The 12,773-nt window shown below is 44.8% G+C and overlaps 5 protein-coding genes across 6 annotated transcripts; 4 read left to right on the forward strand and 1 right to left on the reverse strand.

The window, feature by feature from the left end:
* Window positions 1-188: 188 nt before the first annotated feature.
* Window positions 189-1,781, forward strand: RB195_005852 (uncharacterized protein; the record flags this gene model as incomplete). Of its 2 annotated transcripts, XM_064178631.1 has the most annotated exons (2): window positions 189-457; window positions 893-1,781. In XM_064178631.1, the coding sequence occupies 2 exons, from the start codon at window positions 189-191 to the stop codon at window positions 1,779-1,781; spliced, it is 1,158 nt and encodes a 385-aa protein (XP_064035658.1). The 2 variants fall into 2 exon arrangements, with proteins under 2 accessions (XP_064035658.1, XP_064035659.1); XM_064178630.1 differs by lacking the exon at window positions 893-1,781 and having other exon boundaries at window positions 189-590.
* Window positions 1,128-1,781, forward strand: RB195_005853 (uncharacterized protein; the record flags this gene model as incomplete). Its single annotated transcript, XM_064178632.1, has 1 exon — window positions 1,128-1,781. The coding sequence occupies one exon, from the start codon at window positions 1,128-1,130 to the stop codon at window positions 1,779-1,781; it is 654 nt and encodes a 217-aa protein (XP_064035660.1).
* A 2,512-nt stretch (window positions 1,782-4,293) lies between these two features.
* On the reverse strand, window positions 4,294-4,560 carry RB195_005854 (uncharacterized protein; the record flags this gene model as incomplete). Its single annotated transcript, XM_064178635.1, has 1 exon — window positions 4,294-4,560. One exon carries the CDS (start codon window positions 4,558-4,560, stop codon window positions 4,294-4,296), a length of 267 nt encoding a protein of 88 aa, XP_064035661.1.
* Window positions 4,561-7,105: 2,545 nt separating this feature from the next.
* On the forward strand, window positions 7,106-11,408 carry RB195_005855 (uncharacterized protein; the record flags this gene model as incomplete). The annotated part of the gene is made up of 2 exons (XM_064178636.1): window positions 7,106-7,227; window positions 10,868-11,408. The coding sequence occupies 2 exons, from the start codon at window positions 7,106-7,108 to the stop codon at window positions 11,406-11,408; spliced, it is 663 nt and encodes a 220-aa protein (XP_064035662.1).
* On the forward strand, window positions 10,986-11,408 carry RB195_005856 (uncharacterized protein; the record flags this gene model as incomplete). The annotated part of the gene is made up of 1 exon (XM_064178637.1): window positions 10,986-11,408. One exon carries the CDS (start codon window positions 10,986-10,988, stop codon window positions 11,406-11,408), a length of 423 nt encoding a protein of 140 aa, XP_064035663.1.
* Window positions 11,409-12,773: the final 1,365 nt, after the last annotated feature.

The raw sequence follows: 12,773 nt of genomic DNA on the forward strand, positions 1-12,773 counted from the left end.
ACTCTCTTTCCATGAAAAAAGGTCATCGTCGGTGGACATGAGAATCGCCCAACGGCGCGACTCGTGCGGAGATCTACCACATACTCACCAACCTGAGGTGGTGTCTACTTGAAGTCTCAGTAGTACCATTCTTTTGTAGTGGTTCTGATCACCGTCTCTTTCGTGCGAAAATACGACTTAGCCACACAATGGAAAAGAACATCTACTATCGGCAACGAAGGAGAAAAGAAGTCTACGACAATTGCGTACTCGAGAACTCCTTGCCCCAAGATAACTGGCACATCGAGGAGGACCCAAAAGTGGACTACGAGATACTGCTCAGAGAATTACGAGCCTGTGCTGAGCGTGCCTCGAAGCCGCACACGACAAACTTGAATCGAATTTCGAAGACCACCAAGGAATTGTTGGAAAGAAGAAAGGCTTTGAAGTTTGATCCGAATGCATCGCAAATTGAGCGGTTAGTAGCAAACACTAGCTGCAGAAAAGCATTGCAGGAGGATCTTTTGAAATACAGGCAGAAGAGGATTCTGGAAGCAGCACAAAGAAGAACGAGTCTAAAGAAGTGTCGCAGAGATCTCCGCAGAATATAATATTCCGCTAACAGCCTTGTTGAGCGAAGACGGGACTCGCACGTCTTCTCGTCGTGAGATGGTAATCATTACGGACAGTTTCTACTTGAACCTTTTCCGCTCATCAACTCCTGTGTCAAGCCCGATCATCCCCACTGGTGAAGCTCCACCACAGATTCTCCATTCGGAAGTACGAGTCGCTATCAAGAGCATGAAAAACCTGGCACAGCCCCCAGACCTGATCTTATATCAGCAGACTTTTTTCGGGCTAGTGACCATCCACTTCATGTAATCTTAGCAGCGCAATGACATCCTACCTTCAGAAAGAAAGGATCCCAGACCAGTGGAAGACCTCGCGAGCCGTTCTTATCCATAAGAAAGGTGACCGAAAGGACTTTCCGGAACTACCGTCCGATATGCTTGCTGAGCGTATTATACAAGGTATTTACCAAGATCATCCTCACGCGCACATCTAGGACGCTGGATGAAGCCCAGCCTCAAGAACAAGCTGGATTCCGTAAGGGGTTCAGCTGCCTGGACCACATCCAGACCGTGTCGATGGTCATAGAGGTTGCAATACTGTCAGCGCTGGTCGATCAAGGTGTGGACGCGTCGTATGTGAGGACATTAACCAATTGCTACGATCGATGCACGACTAGGATACAGCTTTTCCACTGCCCTCTCACAATACCCATTGCAAAGGGGGTACGAAAAGGCGATACTATATCGCCGAAGCTGTTCACTGCTGCATTGCAGTTGATAATGAAATCACTTTCCTGGGAAGAAAGGGGCATACGTGTTGATGGAAGATTTCCCTCGAACCTTCGGACGACATCGTTCTCTTTTCGAGCAGTATCAATGAAGCAGAAACGATTGAACGAAGCAGGGAAGAGAATAGGACTGCGAATAAACAGAAAGAGGACACAGTTCATGAAGAACGCCTACTGCGAGGACGGAGGAGTACAACTTGAAGGCTCCCAAATCGTGGAAACTTCGTCATATGTATACCTCGGACGTTCTACGAACATGGAAAACTACTTGAAGGAAGAACTGAATAGAAGAATGAGAGCAGCATGGACAGCATTCGCAGCCGTCAAGGAAGCTACGGATCAACTGACGGACCAAGATCTTCGTGCCCATCAGTTCGACTCGACAGTCCTGCCAGCTCTGTTACGCAGCGGAGACGAGGACAGACACCGCGGTCACGTCTAGGAAGCTGCTTACTACCCACAGAGCCCTTGAGAGATGCCTTCTGAAGTTTAACCGGCGCACACAACACCTAGCCGGGTGACGTGTTCGCTACACGGATGGACCAGCCGAGAGCTCAGCTGGATACGGCTCAAGGACCTCGTCAACGTCACTAACGAAACTTGAGAACATCTTTGATGACAATGGCGAGGGAACGGAACGAGTGGAAGAGATGCTGGGGCCTGCACGTCCAGTGAAGAAGGGCCATCTATTTACCTAAATATCTAAGAATACACTCCAAAAAGTGCAACACTTAGATATAGATGACCTAGGAGGAGGGTTTAGTTCCAGCAAGTAATGATCCCGGTTCTATCATTTTCTTGATGTGTATTTTTGTTCCGATTGATCTCTGACAGTGATCGTCTGCTATAAGCTTCCACAAAGCTATAGCCCAACAACGTCCGAAGCCTCCATCGACGGTGTAAAGGGGGCACCACTCCCATCATAGTTTGTCAATGGTCAACGCTTCCGCTCACGTGAAATACCGTTCGAAGATAAATTTCATTCTGAACGCCTCACTGCTTTGGACAGCGAGATTGCGCGATGCTTTGACGGCGAGTCTCAGTGCCAGTGGTTGCGAACTTTCGATGACACCTGGTTGCATCAGAGAACAATCATCAACCACCTTCACCATCTTGGCTAACGCAAAATTGTCTCGACACACCAAACGAACTAAGTGATGTCAAGGACCGTTAGTGAATTGTTGCTTCTCCACCCACACCGCGGTAACGTTCACAAGGATATAGTTACTGGGAACAGAATATAGTTCCGTATGTCAATTACACACGACACTACCAGTGGTTGCCCTACTGCCAACGACTACATAAAGAGCCCCAAAGTGACCTACACCAGAAATAGATTTTGCTTTTGTTGGAGTTGTATGAAGCATTTGAATGAAGTACAAAGATTGCTTTGTTTACATATGGTACGCAGCTATTTGTTGTTGTGTTATGCGACTGTAAGTCGCGTCACCAATCGACAACTAGTGACTCACATATAGCCAAGTATTATATGTCATTCCTCAGCAGTCTCAAGCGTGTATTCGAACTTCTTGCTTTTTTCACCTTAGGATTTATCAGAACTTTCTCAAAGGTAATCTCACAAGTTATCCTGATCTTGTTGCAATTGGTCATTAAGATAAAGGAATATTAATGGGCTACGTTGGCCTTGAGGAACAACGGTTTAAGTCTTCACTACCACTACTGCACCATTACTTCGTATCACAACAGATGCACAACAGCGGACCGACAATCTACTTTGAGCCTGCAAGTAGGTGAGGCCACGTCGTGAAGAGCGACGTAGTGTTGACTTGGGAGCTATTGGTCTGGAAATCCAAGGAATTGCTACTGGGTCCTGAGAGGGAAAGTCTCTCCGATCAGTTCGTTCTTCATACTGAACTGGTAACTGTCATACTCCAGTTTACCATTTGGACTTATCAATCTTGGAGTTCCCTTTGTACATTTATTCCCCAATTTAGACTTACACCTTGCTGTTGGCGTTATTCTCAAAAGACACTCTTTTTTGAACTATTTGTTTTTCCCTTTATCCTAGTTAAAATGAGCGCTACTTATTACAGAAATTGTTCAACTTTATTCGAGCCCAAATGATGCGACAGTGTCTGTCTATTTCGGTATAACTTCCGTCAACGTGTTGCGAAGCAGACCCACTAGAAGATTTCCTCAGACAGGTAGTGCTACCCTATGCTACTCATTCCTCCGACCTATCCCATATATTTCGTGCCGTGAAGCATCACTTCTGCTAAAAGAAATTCAAAGATTAGTCGGAACTCGGAACTGAGGTTGTTCATTTCTTCAATTTGCACCTCACGAAGTTCCGGACCATGGGGGTAGGGAAAGTTACCGGGTCATTAGGCAAATGTTGTAGACGATGATGGAAACTGCGACATTGATCGAGATTTCATTGTAGTAAAAATATGAGTGCTTGAATTTAAGGAACATTTTTCATTGAGGAATTGTCTTCATCCCAATGTGTATTCTGATAAAAGGATAAAGTTTTTGGCGTTAATCAATCCGCTTGGGATGCGCTCCCACGTTCACATCAATTCAGAATCGTTTGAGGTTTGCGAACGTGTATCTGGCCTATACAATGACTTGCGGTTGCTAGCGATGTGTCAAGTCAGTGTTTTTATCTTTCCAGACAAGTCTGGTACCAATCTATCGACCCCGGAGGGATGAAGGATTCCAACCTCCGGTTGATCGTGCAGGAAGTGGAACCTCTAACCGCTACACTACACCCGCACTTATGTATTCTGATATGGAAGAGAGAAATCAAAATCTGGTCACTAAGTAACGCTTCGAAATTACCAACTCACCACTATCGCTTGTTCTAAGGAAACGACTACGAGGAATAATCAGAGGAGAATTCTGTATGCAAATAAACTAAATATACAACATGCAACACATGGAATAGAAGGAACGACCAAGAGGAGAAATGTTATGTGAGCTCCTATGGAAAGTCATGCAGCGATCCAGGATCCAGTGTAGCCCATTGGAATTGGGAAAAATATCACAGGAAGTGTTACGGTCAAATATATGAAGTCAATTGTGGTGTTGGCAGTTTGATAGAGCAGTAGGTACCATTTGAATGCGCCCATTTGTTTTGTGGACTTGCGGATAATACAGAAAATAGCGGAAAGGTTCACTGGTGGAGCAAGCACAGACAACGCATGCATGAATGTGATGTGTAGTTCAGAGTGAGGGTCGAAATCATCACATCCAATCATTTAATTTGTATCTGAGGAGCTTGGATTAGAAAAATAACGAACGGGAGAATTTGAGTTTGAAGAGGACTGCAGTGCAAGTAAGAAGTTTTTTCATTGTATGTCGCTAGAACCACTGTTAATTTCACTTGCTTCACAGCACCTATCGAGTTCATGTGAGCAAATCAATTAGTGCAACCACCTGACATAAATATTCGATGCCTGATGGCTGAAGGAGTTGCACACAAGAAAAACTGGTTTGAAGAGTAAACAATTCATTTATATAAGACTATAAGGCTATACTTGGTTGTTATTGCACTAGTAGACTGTTCTTGTGAATGCTTAACGGTTACCTTTTACTGAATTCTTGACTAGGAGGTAACCGTTAAGCATGTGTCATCTGCGGAAGATAAGTTGAGGCAGCTTTCAGCAAGGGAGGTGACCGAGTACAATATCCCATATTCATTTCTGATTGTTGAAGTGTCATTGCTGGGAAAAGGATTCTGAATTAGAGCCGTAGCAACAACTTTGCCATGTGAGCTCACAGATCATCTCACATGGTGGTCTCAAGCAACGATGTAGATGGATGAATTGATTCTGGATGAGGAACTGGTTGTTTGCTTATTTACTGTCGATTGGTGGAAGTCAGTAGATCAGTTGTTCGTAAACATCAAATTGAATCATGCAACAAGTGAGTTCTCACATCATGGACATCATGATTACTAAGCAAGCACTGATGTTCCGTTCTTCACCGTGAGCCTCTACGAAGAAGAAAATCTTAGACTTCAGTGCAATTACAAAAATTAATGCAATTATGTAGGCGGGTCTTCCAAAATCTAATTTTCCATATCTGAGCGTTTTTTGAGCGTTTCTAGTCTCTTCGAATTCCAAATATGGAAGATTTCGTATGGAAAAGACTACAACGACTAATCGCTGTCTTCTGACTAACGATTCCAGTGTTCTCAATGTTTGACTGAAGTCTTAGCGGCTGCTCTAATAACAGCTGGTACAACTACTTGTGGCGCATTTTCTTTGCGATTTCATTCTGCTTCACGTTCGAGTCCCGCCCGTACTCAACAATGAACGACAGGTTAAAGCTAAAGGAAAGCGCTGCCGAACTGGGACTAGAAATCTAGGCTAAAATGAAAATGACATTTCCCAGTTCCCAGTCAGATTAGCAGCAGCGTTCAAGGAAATCTTCGACACTAAGTCCTCTACAATAGTTGTAGACCGGCATATAGTTCCCTGACTTCGAGCTTTGCATGAGATGTCCTGAGTTAGTTCCGGTATAAAACTTGTAAACTACGTCTCAAACTCCATCTACTCCTGGAGGCCGAACTCTGCAACTCGTCCAATTGAAAAGCGTACGAAAATAGTAGGCTAGTAGTGGAGTTAAAGGCATCACCCCACGAATCTGGAGTGGTACGGATTTCCAGTAGAGTATTCGTTTCGTATATTATTCGTGTATTGATCGTAGATTATTGAGAGAAGGGTGATTCTGTCCATTTCTTCCTAATTGCCGTAGAAAAAGGCCCGGAAGATACGGTTCGAGCGTTGCGGCGCACTATTTTCCACAAGGAGTTCGATTGGAGCGCGCCAACCTTGTGCACGCGCGCATCTTCCGGGCCGTTTTTTTACGGCAATTAGGAAGAAATGGACGGAATCACTACCTCTCCATAATCTGTTATGCCGTATACGAATACTCCACCTGAAATCGGTACCACCTCAGATTCGTCTTATGGTGCTTTTAAAATGACATGAAGCACGGTGTAGTTGCGCAAGCGGTTGGGCTCGCAGTGGTGGGGCGAAGCGTAGCAGTCGTGATCGAGGGAGGACCCCTGCTAGCACCACTCTTCGAGTAGTTCGCGATGGTCCAACATCGGTTACAAATGCCGTCATTTATTTCAGCAATTCAGCAACAGTTCAATCCATTCATTTTTCCGCTTCGTCACAGTGTTTATATATGTAGTATATCATTCCAGAGTAAGGCCTGCGTACTTTATAGAATACTGTTGTGAAACGTTATCGCTATTCCAGCAAGATTATTTTAGATTGCATTATTATTCATGTTTATGTGAAGGTGTACAATTAGTTCTAAACGATGCTAACACTTTTATTTCAAAGTGTGGAAGGAGGAAATGTAATTTCATAAGAAAAGCATCATAACACGACTTTTGCTAAATCTACGAATGATCTTAAATCTCAAATATTGCAAATTCTGTCTTATCGTTGCCTCCGACCGTTGCTGATGCATTAAAGCCGAGCTAGAGTACGAATAATATCAAGGTTTGGGCGGAGTCTGTAAAGTAAGAGTTACACTATTTTAAGTGTTCTTGTCTCCCAACTGCTGAAGTCGAACTTGCTGCAGGATATGGCTCCGTAGAACTGCTACTGACACTCAGCAATACTTGCTGCTCCTTGCACTTGCATCCTGTAAACAGCGAAGCATCAACATTCACTGATAAGAAGTGACTAATCATTTTACTGGTGAGGAAAGAACAGGTTGGAAGAGCATCCACCTATTCTTTCGTTGAGTGTAAATGTATAACTATTCTCAAAGAAGCTTAGTATGAATCGTCCATGTGGTTACGTGACCGATATTGATGAGACTGAACCATGCAGTCCTATTCCAGCAAGTGTGACATTGGCAGCTGCAGAGATGAACGAGGCTGTCATCTCCCCAGTTGTTCGGTATTCTTGAACATTACATCAATTTAATAAATAGAAGTGGATTAAAGGCGTGACCCCACGAATCTGAGGTGGTACGGATTTCAGGTGGAGTATTCGTATACGGGATAGCAGATTATGGAAAGGGTGGTGATTTCGTCTATTTCTTTCTAATTGCCTTAAAAAACGGCCCGGAAGATGCGGCGCGTGCACAAGGCTGCAATCGAACTTCTTGTAGAAAATGCTGCGCCGGAACGCTCGAAGACGTATCTTCCGGCCGGTTTTTTTACGGCAATTAGCAAGAAATGGACGGAATCACCCTCCTCTCCGTAGTCTCCCATCCTGTATACGAATGCTCCACCTGGAATCTGCACCACCTCAGATTCGTGGGTGATGCCTTTAAATGTAATTTTTTAAAATAAACTATGACGTTGGCAAGACATGAACTATTTCAGGACTGCATAGTATCTTACGAAAAGTACACTCGATGACGAGTTTCTCTTACATACAGGATGAAACATGTGTTCAAGATTTCTTAAAGGCAGCATACCACGAATCTGAGGTGATGCGGATTTCAGGTGGAGTATCTGTATACGGGGTCGTAGATTATGGAGGCGGGGGTAGTTCCGCTCATCTCTCCCTGCATCACTGCAAACAGTCGCTCCCAGAATGCTGTTTTGTACGACGCCATCTATTGCAACGCTCCACCCCTTGCACCGCCTACGCCCTGCGATTCGTCGAAAATCAATCCGCACTGCCCCGGCAGCAAGGGACGCGACGCGTGCAAGGGTGGCGCGCTGCAATAGAAGGGATCGTACAAAACAGCATTCGGGAGCCAGCTGCTTGCAGTGACTTAGGGAGAGATGGGCGGGACCACCTCGGTCTCCATAATCTACGACCCCGTATACGGATACTCCACCTGAAATCCGTATCACCCCAGTTTCGTGGTATGCTGCCTGTGGATCCTAAGACTGGTAAGGTAGGTCGGAGCAGGAGGTGGTGGTAAGGATTGTCAGAAGAGGGGAAAAATGAAAGGGCAAGAGGAGAAAAAGACGAGGGGTAGTCGATTTTATATGAACACATAATAAATAGTGCAAATGTTAAAAAAATAGATGGCGTAAAGTACTTTGCTAATATTTTGCTAATATAATAATATTTTGCTGATATGGTTCTACACCTTTTGGTCTGGAACTAGTTTGGTAAAATAGTAAGCCAAAGAAGAACACCGATGTTAGGAAAAGCGAAGGGTCATGAGTACGAACGTAAGAGTAAAGGTTTAAATTATACAAAGCCTTCTGAACTGAGTTTTACACCTTGCTCTAAAGCGAGCTGTTTTAAAGAAAGAAATCACCATGAAAATTTCAAATATTGAGATGTAAAGGATAAAGGAAAGTTTTTGGCCTCAATCAATCCGCTTGGGATGCGCCCCCACGTTCACTTCAATTCAGAATCGTTCGAGGTTTACGAGCGTGTAACTGGCCTATACTTGCGGTGGCTAGCCAATGTGTCAAATCACTGTTTTTATCCTCTCAGAGAAGTCTGGTATCAATTTGTCGACCCCGGAGGGATGAAAGACTTGGTGAGCACTAGGGCGGATTCGAACCTCCGATCGATCGTGCAGGAAGCGGAACCTCTTACCGCTACACTACACCCGCCCAAATATTGAGATATGAGAGAAGAAATCAAGACGAGTAAATATGTGGTATCCACAGTCAGCTCTTTATTTGAGGACAAATCATCAAATAACGAAGTAAATATAGCACGTTATAAATAATACCAGCATGAACGTCCGGCTAAACCCGGACTACAGGCTTTTTTTGGTGTTCGCTTCGCCCGCCTTCAGCGATCAATGAAAAATAACAGTAGCGACTTTTTTGTGAAATTAGAATTGTCTTTCTCTAATAACGCCTTCTTCAATTTCTAACCCGAAAATTTGACATAGATGAGAGATTTAATAAATTTCTTCTCAAATGCGCCAGTACTACATTTGGAGAGCAATCAAACTTAATTTTACGTCTATGTTTCTCTGAAACCTTCACAATTTGGTAACATTATTCGAAGTATGAGTTTCCTCCACTCTCAACTATTAGCAACACACTCATGGGTTTTAAAATTTTACGCCTGTGACAGTAATAGAAAAGAGTCTCCTGATTTCGGAGGAAAGCCTGTATGGTAGCCCCAGGAAAGACGGGGTTGCAGGAGTCATATAGGCTACCGAAACGGAAAAGGACTAGGATGACGATCTGTACTTATAACACACGTACGCTTGCATCGGAAGCGGCCATCGAAAATCTGAGGGTGCAAGCCAAGAAGATTAAGTACGACGTCACCCTCTCAACGCCGTATATGAAACTGGTGAAGAACTGTTCTTAGGAAGGTCATAATAGGCGATTTCAACGCCAAAGTTGCCCCAAGAAGAACGCCCGAGGAACTTCACATCGGGAACCACGGCCTACAACGAAATGAACAGGGGGAGAAGCTCTCCGCGTTCATCATGACGACTAAGACTATCCATGGGAACTCGCAATTCCAGAAGCCCTCCCCCCTACGCTGGACGAGGGTGTCACCCGATGGAGAGTTTCGTAATGAAATCGACCACATCATCGTCAGTAAAAGGTTTTGACTGACGAATGTCGCTGTTGTGCCAAAGTTTTATACGGTATCGGACCATCGCCTCCTCCGGGAAAGATTTTCGTTTACCAGCAGAGAAAAGAAAGCAGCGAAGTTCAGAGAGCGAAGTCCCAGAACTATCATTAACTGATCTCTTCGGCCGGCTTTTGGAAAGATTTCGCAATGGGCAACATCGACGAGAAATACGACCGGCTCGTTGAACACCTTAACGACTGCACGAAGGAGGCTGGGAGTTTTAAAACCACCAAGAGACCCCTGTGGTCTTGAAACTCTTGAGCTAATACGCCAGCGTGGAGAAGCACGAGCTGCAGACAACCAAACACTCACGTCCGAGCTCGCAAGGCTTTGCAGAGAGGCGATAAAGGAAGACCTTAAAGAGAGAAGAGCATAAGTATAAGCATAAGCATAAACATAAGCTGGCTGAAGCTGCAGAGGCGGGGAAAAGCATCCGCTATGCCCGTCGAGACTTCGCCAGTCACAAGATGAGGATGAACCTCATTTTCGGAACCCGAAGGGAACAACCATTGCATCTAGAAGGAGAATGGAGAAAATCATCTACGACTTCTACTCTGATCTCTTCGATAGCCATGTTCACTTGCCTCTCACCATCTGAGGGAAGATGGACATGTCATTACAGAGGTTTTCCCGTCCGAAACACGGCATGCTATCATGTCGGTAAGAAAAGCACCCGGTCCCGACAGAATAAGACCAGAACACCTGAAGAACCCTCCGCCAGTACTCATCAACACCCTGGCGAGGTTCTTTACACGTTACCTGTTGGAATGCAAGGTTCCTAACCAGTGGAAGACCAGCAAGTCCATGTTGCTGTATAAAAAGATCCACATGACATCGGCAACTATAGTACAGTCTGCTTACTGTCCGCCATCTACAAGCTTCTTACAAGAGTGATCCTTAATAGGATAAAAAAAAGTCTTGGATGAAGGCCAGCCATGGAAGCACCTAGGGTTTCGAAAAGGATTCAGCACGATTGACCACATTCACACTGTTTCGAAACTCATCGAGATATCACGAGAGTACAAGATCCGGTGCCGGTCTGTCCCACTTTCGTCGATTTCAAGAAAGCCTTTGATACAGTTGAGACCGAAGCGGTCACGGAGGCCTTGGACAACCAGGGCGTCCCTACTCCATACATGAAAGTACTTCGTGAGTTGTATAGTAACTTCACGACTGGAATTTTGCCATTCTACAAGAACATCATCATTGACGTGAAGAGGGGGGTCCGACAGGATGATACAACCTCACCCAAAATATTCGCAGCTACCCTCGAGAACGCAATACGAAACTTGGAATGGGGCGACATGGAAGTGAAGGTTGGTGGTCGACAGCTACACCATTTGCGCTTTGCTGATGACATCGTACTGATAACACCTAGCATCGGTCAAGCGGAACGAATGCTGACCGAATTCAACGAAACATGTGGATGCATCGGTCTTCAGCTGAATCTCCAAAGACGATGTTTATGCGGAACGGATGGGTCTCGGATGCCCCATTCACGCTCAGCGGAACGAACATATCCGAATGCACCAGCTACGTTTATCCGGGTCGGGAATTGAACATGATAAACTGGGCAGGGGGAGACGAGCGGCTTGGGGAGCATATAAGAGAATCGAGGATGTAGTGAAGAAGACCAGGAACACCCGGCTCCGTGCTCACCTCTTCAACACCACAGTACTTTCTGCTTTAAACTATGCTTCGAAGACCTAGACATTTCGCAAGCAGGAAGAAAACGCGGTGAGCGCCATTGAACGCGCAATTGAGGGAGTGTCCCGTTTCACGTAAGTGAGGGATTCGAAGTTCTCTCCTACGTCAGCGATCGAAGGTTAGAGACGCCGCCGCGTTTGTCAAGGAAAGTAAAATAAGGTAGGCTGGACACGTGATGCGCTTTAACGACAACCGTTGGACCAGAGCCATGAGTGACTGGGTTCCCCGCGATATTAAGGGCACTGCAGGAAGACCGCCCACCCGATGGTTACATTTCTTCACGAAGTCCTTCGAAGAAAATTCCTTCAAAGAAAGTTCATTCAAAGAATCGGGACGAATGGAAGAATTTCTGGTGCCCGCTCGACCAGTTCGAAGATCAACGGGAGTCAAGGTGATCAGGGTGAATATAAGACAGAAACAAACTTTCCTTATCAGGGCCAACATCCATAAATGCTGGGTGGTCCAGTGGTATAGTGCTCGCCCATCAGCTGGATGGCTATGTTTAAGCACTTCACCGATACAGAGTTTTGCATCATTATGAGGTATTTTCGTGACACAGAGAAGAAAGAAATGGAACTAGCCAGGGGTAACTTCGTATTGAGCATTAAGATTCCGCAGGAGACAAGCTTCATTCCTTTCATGGCTCGAGCACTGCTTCGGCACTCCTTCATTACAACCAACTAAACATATTGGGTACTCTATTGAAAAGAACATTGATGCACTGGACCAACGCTAGTCGATTCCGCGGGACGATGCATACTGCCGTTTGTATTGCGGCGGTTAGTGATCCCATACAACTGTGTGATTTTTGAATTCAGCGCTTAGAAGCTTGAAGAGCACATTTCTTCTCTGACAATGACGAATTTTGTTATTATCACCCAGAAGTTAACTCTCATGCTGTTACTTAACGAAAAAGAAGACATCTTAAGCCGGTGTTAGCGGTAAAATTGGTACAAAGTAAGCTCAACGAGTTTCTGAACAACACTCAAAGTGAACTTCATAAAAGAAAGCTGTAGCAGTTTTGTAGAGAGAGATTTTTTCTATATTCCTACAGAGCTTTCCTAGTGTTTTTGAAACCTAGTTGAGAATGATTCTGGATATTTCCTCAATTTTCCGAGTTTTCTCAACTAGCTTTAGAGAGAGCCAGAAAACCTACAGATATTAGACCTTATTTTTGTTTATGCTTCATCGAAATATGGTGCTAAGTTTTGTAACCG

Source organism: Necator americanus, chromosome I (genome assembly GCF_031761385.1).
Source record: "Necator americanus strain Aroian chromosome I, whole genome shotgun sequence".
Lineage (NCBI taxonomy): Eukaryota > Metazoa > Nematoda > Chromadorea > Rhabditida > Ancylostomatidae > Necator > Necator americanus.